Here is an 18,652-nt window from a genome sequence, read left to right on the forward strand (position 1 = left end):
AATGTATTATGCCCAGTTTTCTAATTTCAGCTCTGGCAGTCAGCTCGTTCTGACGGTTGAGCTGTTAAGAACTGATTATGTTCTAATTATGCGTAATTAAACTCCTCTGGTTGCTTTGCCACCGTCATCCCCCTTTTTCAAAAGATTTGGATTACTTAGGCCATTGTTTCCACCTTGAAGCAACTCTAAGCAATTTAGCAAAATTTGATGAAAAGTAGCATAAGGTGCTTCCAAACCTAGGGGCACGTGAGTGCGTTGCAAGGTGGTATGTGGAAATCATTTCATGAATTATTTCCTCAAGAACCCGTCCACCCAATGTAGTAAAAGCAACCTGCATATCTGTACTGATATTTTCATGTATATTTCTAAATTTGCCCCTGACGCTGTCAAAGTGAAGAAGGTTCTGATTTTATTTTTTCCTAGCACGCTAATTGTATTCCCCTCCCCTTACTGTTAGGTTGTGGTGGAATCACCGACAAAGACGGCTGCAGTCGCACAGGCCTTGCCAGTCAGAATTGGCAAGCATACTGACATCTTACTCACAACCAGAGGACAGGGAACCAACCTCATTGGTACTTAAATGAGTTCATTTACGAAGACCTTTTGTCATTAGGCCACAAGAATGGACTTTATGCTGCCTTTGACTATGTTTCCCGCACACACACCATGTCCCCTTATGGAAGGAGCTACTAGTATCATAATCCAGTATCCCCTGACTTCATCCAAAATGCACATTCTTGGTCCATATAACATTTCAATACTTTTCACTAGAAAAATGCAGGGAAAATGCACTGAATTGATGCTCTTCATGAAAAAACCCAAGACCGAACAATATAATTAAAAATTGATAGAACTTGATACGAGCCACTTACTCGGGTGGATAACTGAACACAAACACAGTTGACTGTTAATGTAAATACCAGAACAGCATTGATCTCCTCGTTTAGCCTCATGGCCATCATATTAAAGTGAAAACTGACTGCACTCTGTTCAGTACGTTTGCCTAGAATTTCAGAATAATTTAACAGTGAACTGTATTAAATTACTTACTCAAATGTTTGGCTCACAGCTCCTTCAACATTTCCATTTTTCATCAATTTATGTAACTATAGTGTTTATTGTAGCCCTGAGCTTATGCCGGCGTAATGTATCCTGTATTCTGCAGGAACCTGCTCCTCTATCCAGACAGAAGCCATCGCACTTCTGCAGCCGGAAACCTCTGTCGCTTGTCACCTCAGCTTTACCAGCGATGCTGTTGATTTCCCTGCAAGCAGTGTCTTTAAAACACACATTGGCTTTGATCCCAGTATTGGTACGCCTTGTCTGAAGTTACAGTCCTATGTATCATATACCTCATGCATCACAGGCGTTATATAATGAGTTGGAGAATTCGGCTGTATCATAATTCATGTCTGTGCGTATGTATCGTCGATGCCGCACAGTCATACTCTGTGTGATACATTTGACATCATGGCGGTGTAGCGCATGTTTGTCTTCAACCAAACTTGGGCAGTATGCTCTATGCGAGGAGACAGGTAAGTACTGTTTATAGGTGATAATCAATATCTTCGAGGCCCGAGCAGGCGTGTATTTAACCGTGCCCATAAAAGGTGCCAGGTTGATGTATCGAACTGCAGAGACTCTCATTTCCTGTAAGCTTTTCTAATTGTGTTTAGGACTTCTCTGAGCGAATCCACAACATTGTCAAGGCTGCACCCGCTCGCTGGGAACATATGCCTAAAATAACCTTCGACCTGCAAATTCTGCAATTAGAGCAGAGAGGAAATTGATTATCTTCTGAATGTTTTAAATAATGTATTAGATAAAACTAATGTTAGCTTTACTGAGGATTATAACGCCCCCCCCCCCCCCTCTTTTTTTTTTAATTCATTTTGCTGGCTGCTTGTTCACAAACGGTACTGTACTGTACAGTGTACTGTACATTCGTGTTTATGATAAAGTGCTGTTTCATCAGGCCCTCATTGTCAGCCTACTCTTTTTTGCCCTTGCCATAGGCTTGTACATGTGTTCCCTGACCTTGCAACCCATGGCAGACCAGCTGACTAGAGTTCTGAGCTTGTCCATGACCAATCTCATGGTGAAGGCTGGGCTGGAGGGCAGCACCTTCTCTGGGGAGCAGGTCAGCGCCAGATTGCCTATAGAACCCGGCCTTTACTCCGACTTGACTGAGCTGATGCTGTCAAACCTGCATCCATCTGCGGAGCTCACAGTCTTCGGTCCAGCTCCCGCTTTAGCAGACATGGAGGCAAGGGGCAATCGCAATTTTCATAAAAATAATGATACCTTCACTTATGTCAAGAAAAAGGATGTAGTGAAATATATTTTCATTGTCTTAGGTGATCTCCAGTTCTCCCATCATTAGTATTCAAGAGACTGAGGCACGCAGCGGCTTCCCAAGTCTCTCCAAGTACACCATTAGGGCCTTGGACCTCCAAGCAGCCGCCTCCGCTTCTATTACCATCAGCAGTGCCTCCTCGGGTCAGAGTCTCATCATCCCGGTCACTTTGATACATGTGGCTGAGCCCAGTGCAAGCCTGCAAGGTCAGTGTTTTCTTGGGGTTCATGCTGAGTTAGTTATGATCAGGCTGTCTCTTAAAAATGCTTAAAGCAGAGTAATACCTCAATTAGTTTTTATTCCTGACCTGCATAAGCAAAATGTGGAATATATTCTACTGATGGCATGGTTTTGTGCATCTCTGCTGCTTGTGATGAGGTGAAAAACTGCTGTCATAAAGCCCAGAGATGCCAAGTCAAAAGCGAAATAAAAAATATGCTATATTATATGAATGTTGTTCAGAATATTTGTTGTTGTGTGATTTTTGTTTTGGCTGATGCCTAATGTTCCTGACAAAGTGTTTGTAACTTCAAGAATGTTGCTGAGAGGTAGTGGTAGCTGTTGGCATCTTTGAAAGCCTTTTGTAGAGGGTATTCATAAAACATGTTCTACGTTCGTAGTGACAGACGTCCACTGTCTCGTCTATTTAGATTTGATGGCCTAATTGAATTAGCGTTTTGCTATTTATATTTGATGGCCTAATTGAATTAGCATTTCTGCAAAATGTTGTATGTACCGTATTTCTCCAAGTGCAAGTCAAGGTATTTTTTTTCTCATTTTCAGCCTCCATATTAGAGGGGGTCGACCTATAACCGCATAACTGAAAACAGACCCAATTTTTTCCACATAGCCTATCTGTATTTGAATAACATAATTCCAATGTGAAATAAGTACAGTGAGCCCCCATGTTACGAACTTAATCCGTTCCGCGGCTACGCTCGTAACTTGAACTGCTCGTATGACGGGCAATCCAAACCTATGTTAATTAGTGAATGCGGGCAACGCGTGCAAAAACCTTAGGTAAAAACATCACGACTGTCTTGCCCTTAGAAGATTGCCGAGTGGTTACGGCCATATTCACGAGCAAGGTTAACCATGCGTGCGCCTCCTTTTTATTTTTTTTTTATTATATGCTGCTTCGTTTCTATTGTCATCATCCTCTTACTTCTTCCTTTACCGCCACTAGCAATTTTAGAAGCCATGTCTAACAGATAAAGTTTGCAAAGTCTTAACAACATTCCTTCCTTCCGTTTTTGACTGATTTTCTCTCCTTCCTTCCGTCCCGACCAGCTGTGCCATCAAGCTAGATGAAGGCGTTCGACCAATAGCATATCGGCATCTCCGTGACTGACACCGTGACTGAAACAGTGACTGTGACATTGTAAGAGCAATAGCATATCAGCGTTACCGTGTCATGCATGAGCAGATGATTTCGTTGATGTAGCAAAGCGAGGTCAATTGTACGTACACATTGACTGGCAACGCGTGATGAAATCACAGTTAAAGCCATCACGAATTTACACACATATTTAAAATTAGTACGATAATCCACTGTACAATTAATTTAAATAACATGGATATACAAAGGATAAATGACATTTTCCTCTGGGGCGACGTGACTTGAGCCGAGTGGAGACGGAGGTGAGCAGAGACTAACCCGCAGAATTTATTTACTTATTTTCTTAAACAATAATTTTTCTCAAACTAAAACATATCACTGGCGATTTCCTTCTCTTTAATCCATAATAGAAGAAGTCTCTCCATTTTGTTGTCGAGCGAGGTTCGTCCTCCAGCAAGGAAAGTCTTGCCCTTAGAAGATTGCCGAGCGATTCCGTCCATACTCACGAGCAAGGTTAACTATGCATGCGCCTCCTTCGTATTTTTTTACTATCTCCTGCTTGGTTTCTATTGTCATCATCCTCTTACTTCTTCCTTTACCGCCACTTGCAATTTTAGAAGCCATGTCTAACAGATAAAGTTTGCAAAGTCTTCACAACATTCCTTCCTTCCGTTTTTCACTCATTTTCTCTCCTTCCTTTCATCCCGACCAGCTGTGCCATCAAGCTAGATGAAGGCGTTCGGCCAATAGCATATCGGCATTTCTGTTGACGTGACGCCGGCCAATAGCATCTCTGTGAGTGAGACCGAGACTGTGACCTTAATCGACCAATAGGTTATTGTTTTTTTTTAATAAAATTCCCCCAAATTGAAGTAAAAAAAAGGAGGGGGGGGGTCGATTTATAAGCGAGGTCTACTTATACATGAAGAAATACGGTAATCATTTGTACTTTGTGTTGCCAGACGTTAAAAGTTATTTGGACTGTGATTTCATCCTGTTCTCTTCCGTAGCATCTGCTGCACCACTTGTTAACACAGAGGGGGGCCTCCCACTACACGACTTTAAAAACTCTTACCAGATGATGCTGTGCACTCTGTTTGCCCTGCTGGCCGGCACGGCCATCGTCGTCATCGGTAGGATGCCAGTTAATCTGGACCTGTTTATCATTGTAACACACCAGGATGTAGTTCTTTATAGCCAGTTGTCTGCAGAATATGGGTCACTTCACACACTCACATTATAACACTACTTGAGCCAAAATTCCAAACAGGCAGTTGTGAGTACCATAATAGAATTTGTCTCATTCTCACAATGAGTCTCTTGTTACCCAACGACACAACATTTAACGGTTTCTTTTTGGCCATGTGAAGGTGATAGTAATATTGTCTGTATACAAATTCTTAAGAATGAAACCTTTTCTTTAACTTGGTTCCATTCGATGCAACATGAACAGTATTTACTCCAGTACTTACAGAGGTTGTTATTTTCCTGTTTGAATGTGCAGTTTCTGATACTGTCATAATGGCATCGTGATTCTCAGCTCTTTTATCCCGTTTTGTCTCCTGCAGTCCTCCACACTGTGTTCTCTCCCAAGCAGCAAACATACCCCCCATCTTTCATCCACAGGACACCACCTCCCGTCGCTGGTACGATGCAGTTATAATGATGTTATCTGTCAGGAAAATAATGTTTGAGTTTAAAAAAAAATGCTCAGTCACCGGAATGGTTACGTGAATCCTTTGGAACTGTCTGGATTTGGTTTGATGTCGTTTGACCTTCATCATAAGTCCAAGCAACAGACAAACACGCTATGCTTGAATAACATTCTAACATCTGTGTTTTGATGGGTTTTTTATTTTTGTTTTTTTTGTAATGGTCTTAAAATAGGCAATTCAGAGTAATCAAATGTGATCAACCGACAGGTTCCTTCCAAAAGCTAATCTAAGTCAGCCAACCTAGGCGCCCATCAATGTGACGAGGTCTTGCTCAAAGCTGTAGTTTTCACCTGTAGAGGTATTAGGGCAGCTTAGCTCAGTCGTTGTGTGGTTGTTTCTCAATCGAGAGGTTGTGGGTTCGATCAATGACCGTAGTGACCATGTTGAAGTGTCCTTGAGCATGACACTGAAAACCTAACTGCTCCTGATGCTGCGTCTTTAGTAAATGAATAGTCATTGCAAAGTGCTCTGAGTACCTAAGATAGGAAAGCGCTATGTATAAGTGAAAGATCATTTACAGCCGGGCTCTCGGAATAGCCACGATGGTGTTTAACAGTACCAGGTAAGACAGATGGATGCTCTTTATAAATGGAAAGAGTTGAGTACTTGCAGTGATACAAACATGTAGGGGTTGGCAGCCATGTTTAATTACATGAATTGATCAAAACAGCTGTGCGAACAATTGAGTCTGACCATTGAATTTGCTGACACTCCTACTGGTTCTTTTCTCAGCCCCGGATTCTTTCAACCACTCAGTACCCCGGGTGCATCCAAACAGCAGCCCCAGGTTGCGTCTCTATTCTCCCGAATACATGTCCTGATTTCAGCTCTCCTGTGCCGCGGAGGATCGTCACTGAATGTACCTCATCCCCCTCAATGAAAGCTGTGGGCTGTGACTACAAAATCATTAGATTCTAATATTGGTACAAGACTTACAAAGGGCTTTAAATACCTGCTTGCGTGTAAGTGTGTTTGTGTGTGTGTGTGTGTGTGTGTGTGAGTTTCTATAGCCACTGTCCTTGTGCTGTCATTTGCTGAATCCGGTTATACAAGACCACTTCATTGTTAACGGAACACCCTTGTAGCCTGCCTTAAAAAAAAAAAAAACTTGTTTGTGCTCAATAAGCTCATACTGTATATTGTTTGACTTTGACTGGATGTCACAGTTTTCATGTAAACTCTGCAGGAACCACTTTCTTTCTTGACAAAATATTGACTTGAAAAAGTGAGGGAATGATAGTTGACGCTTAAAGAAATTATTGTATGTTCAACTACCCACTGAAAGCAGCCCAAAATGTGACAGATCCTTCAAATGTGCATCATCAGTTGTTTTCTGCAGTAAGGTTTGGCATTACCGTTGTTATTGTTTTATTTAATTGATTTGAGCCATGACGTGTGCAGCTTCTGTTGAGTTCACTGATGTGAAATGGTAAAACATTTGGTGAGTTGCTTCAATGCAAGGAATCAAAAATGTGACACAAGTCTTCAGTTTTTGCTTCTTGCGGTATGGACTGACAACTGAATATCATTGTTGAAATGCTGATAAATGTTTTCTCAAAAGTGTTTTGTTTTTGATTAAAAAAGATTAACTGAATGGTTTTGCTTTGTTTTGTTTCGTTATCCCATAGACTGACTACTGTATGCACTGCATTAAAGTTATGTCTCACCAGCTCGTAGAGCACCCCCCACGCCTTACTGTTTGTTTTTTTTGTTGAAATATATATCTGCAAATAAATGTGATTGATTGAAAGTCAGCCTTTGTGTTGCCAGAAGTTTTAAATATGGTGAGCAAAAAGTTATGAATTGAAATTCAGCCTTTGTGTCAAAAAATGTGCATAAAAAAAAAAGACTTGGAATTTTGAATAAGTAGTTGTGGTCGGGACGAGTTCAAAGTTGGAACAGTTTGAATCGGTCAGAAAAACGAAGTAATTTGGTCTGGATTGTTTAATATGTGAAATGGGGATTATATGGGTATGAAGTAGAATATTTTGAAAAGGTAAGGTTGAAAAGGTAGAATAAGAAAAATTAGACTGGAGAAAATGTGCAAATTGGTGATAACGTATTGAGAATTGAATTTACTTGAAACATTTTGAACTGAGACCCAAACCTTAAACCAATGCAAAGCTAGCCCCTTGCACCCAGAAAGAATTTTGTTGGTACCAGAAAAATCTGCAATATGCTGATGAAAAATAAAATCTTTTAAGATGTGAATAGTGGGAGTGTTGACAATTTACCACAAGGTGAAACTTGTTGTGCGTAACATTTAGAATTTAAAATGGTAACTATTAATTCTCACATTTGAAAAGAATGGGTATTAAGGGGTGGGGGCTAAATTATATAATTGTGGGAAAAAAAATCCTGAAACAATGAGAAAAATCCTGGGAATTTTTGGAACATCTTGAAATCATTTGAGTCAGTCAAATGAGAGGTCAAATAGCAAAATATGATGTAATAAAAATATTCTCATGGAGCACAAAAAAAATAGAAAACCTGGAATGAATTAAAGCATGTTTTCAATCAGCCTGTGTATGTATACTGTACTGATCTTAAAGTGAGACAATCAAATATACTTTTAATACCCCTATTCTATTATTGTTGTGCCATTAATGCTCGTGGAAGTATTACATAAAAGTGTTCATATATGCCAAAGAAAACCACTGCCCTCTAAAGTGCTAGTTTTGACATGAAGACAAGCGCAATCTTGGAGGCTATTTTTTATCCAGAGTCAGTTGACTTAGCTCCCGCGCAGATGAACAACGGGGATTTGGGACTGTCCGCTTCTGTCTCCCTCAGGATTTGGAAAACATCTGAGACCCTTCATCTTATAGCTCCCCATCACTCTGCTGCTCTGGACCACTGTGGCGGGTCCTGGTCACTGGGATCATTTGTATGCCCACGGCATCCTGCCACATGTCAGTAAATGCCACGCAGTCTTCAGTTGCTGAACACAAATGCATGGTGTCACATTTAATGTTTATTCACGTTACGCCCCCAAATTGACTTTATTGACTTAGTTTCAAATGACAATTCAATGAATGCTATCTTTGGTCAGAAATTCCTCATGCTTGCACAGCAGACATAAAATAGTTTTATTTTGTGCACCGGCTTTGTTGCCCTGCAATATCTCTCTATTCCCCAGAGGAGGTGTTAAACCAAAAGAGCATCAAGTCATGCATGATAGGGCCGTTTATATGGAAGTTCAGCCATGTAGCACTTGTAGCCACAACAAAGGCCCAAGGGTGTTCGTAGTGTAGTATTACATCAAAATCTTGACTGAATAAGCATGCCGAACGAGCACCTTGTGGATGTGTACTTTTGAAAGAACCCCCCTCTTCCCCAGGAGGAGTCCATTGCACAATGCTGCTTTAGATTGACTACTCAGTCTCGGGTAAAAGAGGCATAAAATCAAACATGAAAGTAGCCGCTTTGAAATGACTGATAATATCGATCATGTACCTGTAGCTGACTATACAGTATGCGCGTAAGATTCAACTAAGACTGGTTAAAGGAGTCGTCCCAACAAAGCGCAAATGGTATTTAGTTATTTCTCTCCGATTAATGAGACGGTCTGGGTTGACCGGAGTCGGTGACCCCTGATCTTGAGTATGCTTCATGTGGATTAGGCAACTTTCTTGGGTGGATTAAACGGCACGATCTGATTAATTCAGATTAAAACAAAATTCAGCATTTTTCTGCTGATGTTGGGAAACTGACACACCGGATGGCTTTGTGAACAGTCAATATACCAACCAGAAGACCAAATAAAAGTTCAGCTTTCCTCTCCCCGACACACCGGATTCAAATGATCGGGACCGTTATCAGGCTTCTGCTGAGCTTGCTGAAGAGCTGATCATTTGAATCGGGGAATGGAACCCAGAAAACATGCAGGAACGTGAGGAACGGATTTGGACACCTCTGAATTAGGGACTAATGGGGGACACAGGTGGAAGTGATGATAGTCCATGCAAGTGAAATACTTCAGTGCTGTTCTTTTTGTTCAGGGTTAAGGTTCCATGCAAGAATTTCTTTATGATAATGCATCCTAATTTTTCAGATCGCTCTCCCGTCTTCTTCACAATGGACACTTATAGTTCAATATGGCAAAATGTATTATCTTAGCCTTGGGCATCTATTGCAGCCTTTTGAGCCGAGAATGAGATTTCTCTGTTGCGCTCCAGTTTCAAGGTTTCTTATTTTCTCCCACATGGGGCTTTGAGTTTGAGTCCTTTCAGTTCTGGGATCTTGTCTCACATTAAAAGCCCTTTGAGACTCACTTGTGATTAAGACGTATATATAAATTTGACTTGACTTTGTAGTTTGTTTAAAAGCTTGCACTCTTACATTTGTGTCGGTTTTGCTGCATCTCTTCAAATGATGATCATTGGTCCACCTGTTTTCATCAGCCAGTCACATATTAATGTTCCATGCGCTGTGCTCAAGCTAATAGTGTGTAAAATGATGTTGCCCTATTGGGCGGTGTCTTACATTACAAATGTCACATACAACATACATGGCATAAGAAATAAATAGATGTTTTTATTTCAGGTCTTCAAGTCTGCCAGTGCCCAGAGAACGGTTTAAACGTGAATTAAAAGACATGACAAACACCGGCATGCATTCCTAATACAATTACTACTATAATTCTGTTATATAGTATAAATGATCCTGTTATCTGAAGTCTGCGGCGTTTCCTCCTTGAGCTGGCCTTGATGCTCTTGATTTGCACATGTTTCAAAGTGTTCTGTTTAGCAACGGAACAAAAAGAAAATTTTTAAATCTCATGTATGTCATATGCTATAACCCCCCCTTGCCCAGGATGCACATACAGTATGCAAAACAGGTTGGGTCATTTACATTTTCAAGATGCAAATGTAAGAGTTTGCTGCCTTGCTCATCTCATGATCACTTGTCAAATACTGTTTATCTTCAGGGCCATGCCATTATACTATGCGGTGCAGATGAAGAGATTGAAAGGCTTCCCAATGAAATTTGAACATGTTTTATTTCCCAGAGCTGTGCGGCTATTCAAGTGGGAGGTTGACATGCTGCGGTCTTTGGGTACATACTGTATGATGCACGTGTGCTGACACACACTACTCTGACTATTGTGTATGAAGAAAAAACTAGGCCCAAAGAATGTTTCCATTTTAACATTGCTGAAGGTAATATCAAGAGGTGTTAAAATTTTAATGTTGTAGGGGATGATCGTGTGCAGCTGCTGATTCATCATCACAGACGCGTTCACGGACAGCGCCTAGCGGTGCGTTCGTACCATTCCTTTTTGCTTTAGACGAGACAAGTAAGCCCTCCCCGACCACCAATTGTAATCAAAATATTGTCGGAACCCTCAAAATAAACCTGTCATAGATAAACTTAGTATGCCAGTCTCTTTTGTGTTTTTAAGCAATTGTGTGGCTGTCTCGTAGTCCCTGCAACTGTCTTGTGGTTTCTCAGGCCACATAAAATGAATGTCGGGCCCGATCTGGCCCCGGGCCCCAGTTTGACACCCGGTAGAGTTTCACAGCTGCGCTGTAACTGTAGTTGCGTGTGATGATAAATGGAAGATAAATGTGGGTCAGCGAGTAATCTGTCTCCATCCATAATGCGCTCAACGCGACCTGCTGCCAGTCATAAAACTTGTGAACTCCGCCCACTTGACAGCCGGCGTCTGTTTACAGAAAGTAAGCGGCGGCGGCGGCGGCGGCGGCGTGGAAGTGGACGTGCCATCTCGCGGAGGTAGACCACCGCGCCCGTGTTGAGCCCGTCACATATGGCCACGGGCTCATTGTGACGTCGACGCTTCTTACGTGACCGACGGCCGACAGTTGAGTCTATAGCGTCCGGCGCGGCTTTTAAGAACGCCTTTCTTCTGGATTTCGCCGCCACAAGCAATGGCGAGGCGTAAAAGGCGCAACGAGCCGGCCGAGCACTGTGCTTGAAGCCCCCGGGCTGGAGCGAGCCGCTTCCTGCGCCACGACGACATGGACAGCCCGGGCACCGAGAACCCCGGCCGGGCTGCGGAGTATTTACAGGAACTCAACAAGATCATCGAGACTCAGCAGGAGTTGCTCGAGAGGCAACGGGCGCGGATCGAGGAGCTGGAGCGGCAAGTGTGCGACTTGTGCACGGAGAACGGCTGCCTGAAGGAACGCTACCAGCGGCACCTGGCGAGCTGCAGGCTGCTGCAGGGCGCAGACGGCACGCACTCGCTCGGGGCCATCCAGGAGCTCATCGCACATGACAAGTAAGCCTTAAGCCTCTTTGCCTCCGGGCTCAACGTTCACTGCAGCCAATGAAAGTTGGCGCTTGATGCTTGCGTGCTGAAAAGGGGGGAGCCGAACTACCGACCGCGGTTGTTGTCTGTCTATTGTTGCTCGACGTTTGTGGTCCAAGTATGCTATGCTGGACGCAGAAACTTTTTGTCTCTGGATTTTTTTTTAATACAGCTCCGGTTGACTTTGACTGTAGGCAAAAAGGACTAGCTCAGCTCCCAGAAAGAAAGCAGGATAAGTATTTGTGAGATAACGGAACTTCAACGAAAGCGAAGTTGAAAAAGGCTCAGCTGGCCAAGTCTCATGACCGAATCTGAAAACAGGTGGACCGTGATTGGCTGTTCCCGGCGCAACAGTGATGTCATTTTCAGTCGACAGCTAGTGGAAAAATGTCCGCCCTCCGAGAAGCTAAAACTGGTAGAGCTTGCTGCTTCGGTCATATTCCTCAAACACAAAATTTAGTTGTGTTAGCACTAGCGGGCACGCACAGAACATATTAATGTAAAAATTATATATATATATATATATATATATATATATATATATATATATATATATATATATATATATATATATATATATATATATATATATATATATATATATAACACGTTGTCTTTGCAGTGCAATATTTTTGACGGCCAGCTGGGACAGGAGACACTTAGGGTAGAAATGACAGGTTAGTTTATTAATACCCTGATGGGTCAGTTTTACTTGGCCACAGAAATTCTGAAAGACACTTTGTGTGTGACATTGTACCAAAGGTTCCGTAACGTGACAGACAAAAGCCAATGCCATAAAAATCCGTGAGAAGTCTTGAAAGTCTATTTCACATGCATGGTCAGCCACATTAATCCATGATATATGGAATGCAAAGGCTGCAACCTCGGGGGGAAAAGGAGCATTCTCAGCTAAGATTTGTTACGTAACCAACAGGGCATTAGAAGAGTGCAAATCTCTCCGCCATGGTCCATGTAATAGCCTCACAGACACTAATGACATTGAAATTGTCCTGAAATGACCACAAAACAAAACAGGAGACTCATATTCCACCCCCAGCACTTTTGAATACAAATACAAATAGTTATTCAGAACTGCGTGGAAACCAAGGTCAACAAAAGTGATCAACAGGTTGAGTACTTTCACAATCATCAGTCTATTCCAGTTGATGTTTGGTGTACTCTGGACTGGTTGTCAACCCAGGCACTGGAAATTTTAGCTCATGGGTTTTTTTCCATTAACTTTCAAAGAAAACATATCCTCTTTGGTGAAAGTACTATTGTTGTTTGTTGGCTGTGTCTGCAGGCTGCACAGCTTCAGATAAGGATTGTCTGTACTGTCAGGTTGTTTCTGCCGTGAGCTTCAGTCCTCCAGAAGGCCTCAGCATCTGGACATTTGACTTGTCTTTTTACTGTTTGCTGGGTCATGTGATGGTGCCTTGACCTTTGTGGCTGGTGTCATGAAGACGCCTGGCATCAAATCAATACGGGTTACAAATGAACAATATGGCTTTTTTAGCTAATGATACTCGAAGATGATTTAACTCCGACCTTTAGTGAACTTTCTAATATGGATTAGATATTGGTCACAGTGCAGATTTTTCTGAAATTTTGTCTCTGATCGACTGTGTGAACATTAAGACTGTCCAGCTCTGAGAGACAGAGGTTTTCAAAGATTGTGATACATGTAACCCTAACCCTGTGAATAATAGGGCTGCACATTTAAAAAAAAAGCCACCAAGAACAACAACAAAATAAACATCGTCTTGGCAATGGTAGACCGAAAGACATACAATCAATACTTTCATGTGCCATTGTATGCTTTTATCTGACTTTGATCGTCCAATAGCTAAGGTGGCATTACTAACACTAAATAACCATCCATTTTCTAGAGCCGCTTACCCTCCCAATATTTTTTAAAATTAAAAATAAAAAAATCCTATTGTATACCTTCTTGCGGGTAGTCTCTCCATAAAAGATGATTCAATACAGTTTTCGATAAGAACAAGGTGAAACGATTCAAGGATGATTTGATTTTAAAAGTGGAATGAGTACATTCGGTTCCGGCATAGATCTCAAACTCCAGACCCAGAGGGCCGCAATCCTGCATGTTTTCGATGCTGCTCTCTTAAACACACCTGATTCAAATGATTAGGATCATTTTCAAGCTCCCGCTGAGCTTGCTGATGAGCCAATAATTCGAAAACATGCAGGTTTGCTCTTAGTTGTCATTTTGCATACGTTTGAATTAACCTGTCAGTACTGTAAACGTCTGAAATGCCATTTTTGTTTAAGATACATCTGTCTAATAAAAGAAAATTTTAATGCACAATACAGGCCAAAAATTTAGACACATCTTCTTTCAATGCATTTGCTTTGTTTTAACGACTATTAACATTGATTCTGATTGAACGCATCAAATCTATGAATTAACAGGCGGAGTGATGTACATGACCAAAAAAGGCGCAATAATTGAGACTGTATTTTATCTTCTATTTTGAAATTTCATCGAAATAGACACCATTTGCACTGCTTTGCACACGCTTGGCATTCTCCCTGAACTTCAAGAAATGGTTTTCACTTTACCTTTGTGGACCGTCAGCGTTAATTAACGGAATTTCTTGCTTTATCAATGGACACATTTTCATATTGTGGACAACTGTTAATAATTCATTGTACCAAGAAACAATCAGCTAACTAAAGAAAAACGAGTGGTCGTCATTGCTTTTGAATGAAATATATGTATGTATTGCATGCATATATTTACATCCGCATCTTCTCATTCAAGGCGAGGTTTTGACCTAATTGCACTTGTTTGAATATGATAAAGTTCTGTTTTTAGCTATCCTAGGACAATTGTGAAACTAGCTACCTAACTGGTTTAAAATTACATGCACACACACACCACTAATCTATTAAAACCCATTGCGGAAATAAAGGCCATTTGTAAACAGGCAGTTCATCTTGGAATAAGAAGTTGTACTTTTCGATACATTAGTTGAATTACTTTCAATCCAAAAAGTAATGCAATCAATATGACTGTCATGTCTCTACTGGCGGCTATCAGAATCAACTGCCTGTGGGAGATGGATAGCTTTTGCTCGGAATAAGGCCATTCAGTATGTGTGGTAGCCAAATCTACGTCTACCTCTAAATCCCTATAATTAACATTTGATATCAGACTCCTCCTCCGCAGTATGAGTTTACACTTGTCTCCTTCTTTGTTGATCCTGAAGGGAAAATTAGATGTGATGAATCTTGCTGGGAGGCAAAGAAACTGAGCTCAAACAGGGTGTTTTCTTTGATAAACAGTGAGCTTAGTAGCAAGCCTGAAAACTCAAACTGTGTATGAAGCACTGTCTTTAATTGTTTAGTATTCACATCTGAAAATGACCTCACATTAATTGCATCAACGATCAACTTTTTTCGGCATCAGTTGCATTTTCCGTCTTTCCACGTACAGTGAATAGAGGTCGTTACGATTGACCAAGTTGAATTTACTGTCTGTTTAATTTACTGAAGAAGAGAAGTAAAGATCGAGAATATTTCTTTGCATTAATTTCTGTAGGTATTTTGTATAGGACCTGTATTGACTACACACGTTTGAACTGAAGTATTTCGGTTCATCCCATGAAGACAGATGAACAGAACAGAACAGAATCATGGTTTATACTAGTGGAAGTGTAGGGCCTACTAGATAGCTAATGCTAAATTGTTCCTCACAGCTCACAGTCAAATTGTGGGTCATATTTATTTTACTACATGACCCCAAAAGGAATGTTCTGATATCAGTATTAAAAAGTGACAATTACATGTGTTTTTGCGTGTATTCAACACATACTCACGAGTTTGTGAGAGGGGAGGGGAGCAACATAATAGCTACTGTGCGGCCTAAAAACCCCCAGGAGCCTCCAAAATAATTTGCGGTGTGGTGTATCATTGCCAAAAAGTGCCTGGCGACATGTGGGAATCACTGCACCAATATAACAAGCAATCTAAGTGAATTACTGGTACTCTCCCTTGCGTTCTTCACTTTGAGCTAAATAAAAATTATGAGATGATATTGGCATGTCTTGTGAATTGCTTAGCTCCTCTTTGTGGCTCCAATTATATTTTGCCAAGCCCCCCAAGGAAAGAGAATGCCCCCCTCCCACTTGATGTGCGGGCTATAAATAAAATTATTATCTATCATTATATATACCTAAACCTGTATCCCTTTTTTAACATTACAAAAGAAAAAGCAATATAAATCAACTTTCAACAACTAATCATCATTTTTTTTACGGTGTTTATACACGTTACAGCTAGTCTAAAACTGAAACAAAAGACTCAAGTGCCTGAAATGTAAAAAAAAAAAAAAAAAGTAAATTCTTATTTTATTGCAATTAAACATGACAAAAAACAAAGCCTTTTCCCTGGGGGTTCCCTGGGGTCATCTGCGCGAAACATCCAACATATCAAGGACACTGGCCCTCTAGGACCAGGATTGAAGACCCCAGTTAAAAAGTACTGTTGGTACAGGCTTCCCAGTCTACCGTCCTTTGAAAACCAAGTGTGGAGCGCAGAAAATGTGATGCGCTGCTGATAGTGGTGAGTCAACAGAACGCTCATGTGATTCCTGCACAACAGGAATTTGGGGACATCGTTGATCAGGAATTCAGAATACTGTATCTTAGTGCTGCAAGTATTTGAATGAACCTGTAGAACAGACACAGATTGTAGCTATCCTTGCTATCCCTCCTGTTTTTCTGACTTTGAAATAAAAGCCGAGTAAAGGGAAAGTTGGTGTCAAAGCCAGAATTGAAATTCACACGCTTATCATGTTTTCTGGGAGTTGAGTGCCATGTCCGCCCTGGCCCATAGTGCAATTTCTGCTGACCACATCCAGGTTTCACTCCGAGTGGTGTTTGTTTTAGCAGCTCTCTGCTATTTGTTGCATCTCTGGCACTCACAATGGAATTAGCTGACAAGCAACACCAAATAGGCTGGCCCACTCCCGCTCTCGATGTTGATGATAAATGGCACTTTGTTGCATGTCTGCCACCCCCGCATGCGGTCTGCTCCGTTACAGCCACTGTAAAGTGATCACAGGTCACAAATGAATCTGTGGATAAAGTGTTTGTTTTGATGAATATCTTTTTGCATGATAAGTGGAGGTAGGTGCTTTAATCGCTTCCACCAAAGCTGTCCTTTGGGATTTTGAGTGGAATAGTGTGTGAGACTCATTTTTGATTTCTTATCGCGATGCTGGTGCATGGATCTGTTTATGCATGTTTCGCATTCACACCTTGCCTGGCAAGCCAGCCTGGTGAAAATATTTGTCTGGACCACTGATGAGCAGAAGTGACACTTTGCACTTTGCTCAAAGCTTACAAAAATATTTCAGTTTCTTCACATTCTATTTTTTATTTTTTATTTTTTTTATTCTGTAGCTTCATCTGAAGTAGTTCCGGTGTTGACAATGCTGTAAATAACAACATAGGGTACATAATTTAACTCATAAAAAAATTGTGAGTTAGCATAGCCTTAAAACAGGATATAAGTATCACTTTTGGCTACAAAATGGCCCAAACCCTTGGAATTTCAGCATTCCGTTGGGTTTTTGGAGTCCTCCACATAAACAGAATTATTATCTTTATGTTGAATGAAAATCAAACATTTGCCAACTTTTACTTTTACATTCAACATTGGTCCCATTTTTTTGCGACTCTGTGGACCAAACTAGTAACTGAATATTAAGTTTATTAATGGTTTGAAATGTCTGCACTCTCCAGTTGTATGTTTTGAATAAACAAGTAGAAATGATTTTTTTGTAATCCAATTCATCAACCATCATTTATTAAACCATTAGATGTTTATTATTGTGATAAATGTGCAGCTGTGTTTGACTGGACCACATCATAATGATGGCTGTGTCTCATAATTTGCTTACCTCAAATAGTTACATTACATTGGAAACAACTCTCAGCATGATGCTTCAACATAGTTCTGCACAACTACAAATTTTAGCCAAACAAATACAAATATTGATAATTTCATCTAATAGTTAATAAAACTAATGTGGAATACTTTACAGATCATGTTTTGCAAGAGGTCATAATGTTGAAGTTGGTTGGTGCAGTACCCTGATTTGCGGAACTCTGCTGCAAAATGAAACAAAAAAAAGGGACATGGCTCACCGTTATTACAGTGGACCCCGAAATTTGCAGTTTGGCACACCTGGATTTAACTATATACTGTATTTATATATGTATGTATGTACAGTATGTACCTTCCTACGTACGCACATACATATATACATACATCTATTTTAGGGGGCAAGCCAACTCTAGTTCTACATGGAAAATGCATATTTGTGGTTTATCAAGGCAAGACAGACATCGAATTTCAAACAGAACTCAATGTACACTTGAACGACTCAGTCAAATTTGCGTCATACAAATATTTGTTAGGACGGTCACACTCACTCTTTGTTTGTTGTGAGTGGATATAAGTCCTCATTATTTATTATCTTCTATACGTACGAATTTTTAGACACCCCAAAAATTTTCGCTTTTGCTAAGTGGCGGGCAATCGCGGTTAGCATTTGCATGCTAGCTATTACCTTTCTTCTTTTTTTTTCATCCTTGTTCATTTTCTTTCTTCAGGCTGGGCATTTTTTGTAATGATCGTGCCGATTATTCGTGACAGTCTAGCATAGCATGCGTATAGTACACTCAGTGAAAAATTATCAGCTTGGCAGGGCAATTATTGAAAAAACTGTAGTATATCAGTTCCACTTTGAAATATTGAGTCTTACTTTCTTTTGGTTACACATTTTTAATTTGAAATGAACCCAAACTTCTGACATCGTCAGTTTTTAGGGGAGTAGTCTTAATTGTTGTCACTGCGATATCGTGTGCGTTTGCAAGAAAGGTCCGTGCAGACGTAAACATGATTCCGGCAGCGCTTTGAGGATGGTATTTTTAGTC

At 40.8% G+C, this 18,652-nt stretch overlaps 2 protein-coding genes across 3 annotated transcripts in view; both read left to right on the plus strand.

Annotated features, from left to right (window-relative positions):
• nup210 (nucleoporin 210) overlaps positions 1-7,164 on the plus strand; it is a 38,691-nt gene extending 31,527 nt beyond the window's left edge. The window contains exons 34-40 of the mRNA XM_088407899.1: positions 458-572; positions 1,166-1,312; positions 2,016-2,266; positions 2,358-2,562; positions 4,706-4,828; positions 5,264-5,341; positions 6,143-7,164. Of these exons, the coding sequence (XP_088264025.1) occupies positions 458-572; positions 1,166-1,312; positions 2,016-2,266; positions 2,358-2,562; positions 4,706-4,828; positions 5,264-5,341; positions 6,143-6,231 (1,008 nt within the window). The 3' untranslated portion in view covers positions 6,232-7,164. The remainder of the gene's footprint in view (positions 1-457; positions 573-1,165; positions 1,313-2,015; positions 2,267-2,357; positions 2,563-4,705; positions 4,829-5,263; positions 5,342-6,142) is intronic.
• A 3,926-nt stretch (positions 7,165-11,090) lies between these two features.
• Positions 11,091-18,652, plus strand: part of iqsec1b (IQ motif and Sec7 domain ArfGEF 1b) — a 104,889-nt gene continuing 97,327 nt past the window's right edge. The window contains exon 1 of one of the 2 annotated variants that reach the window (XM_088409108.1): positions 11,091-11,654. In XM_088409108.1, the coding sequence (XP_088265234.1) occupies positions 11,392-11,654 (263 nt within the window). In that variant the 5' untranslated portion in view covers positions 11,091-11,391. The remainder of the gene's footprint in view (positions 11,655-18,652) is intronic. The other variant, XM_088409115.1, reaches the window with a different exon arrangement.

Source organism: Hippichthys cyanospilos, chromosome 2, assembly GCF_059441005.1.
Source record: "Hippichthys cyanospilos isolate Australia breed blue-spotted pipefish chromosome 2, RoL_Hcya_1.0, whole genome shotgun sequence".
NCBI classification, from domain to species: Eukaryota; Metazoa; Chordata; class Actinopteri; order Syngnathiformes; family Syngnathidae; genus Hippichthys; species Hippichthys cyanospilos.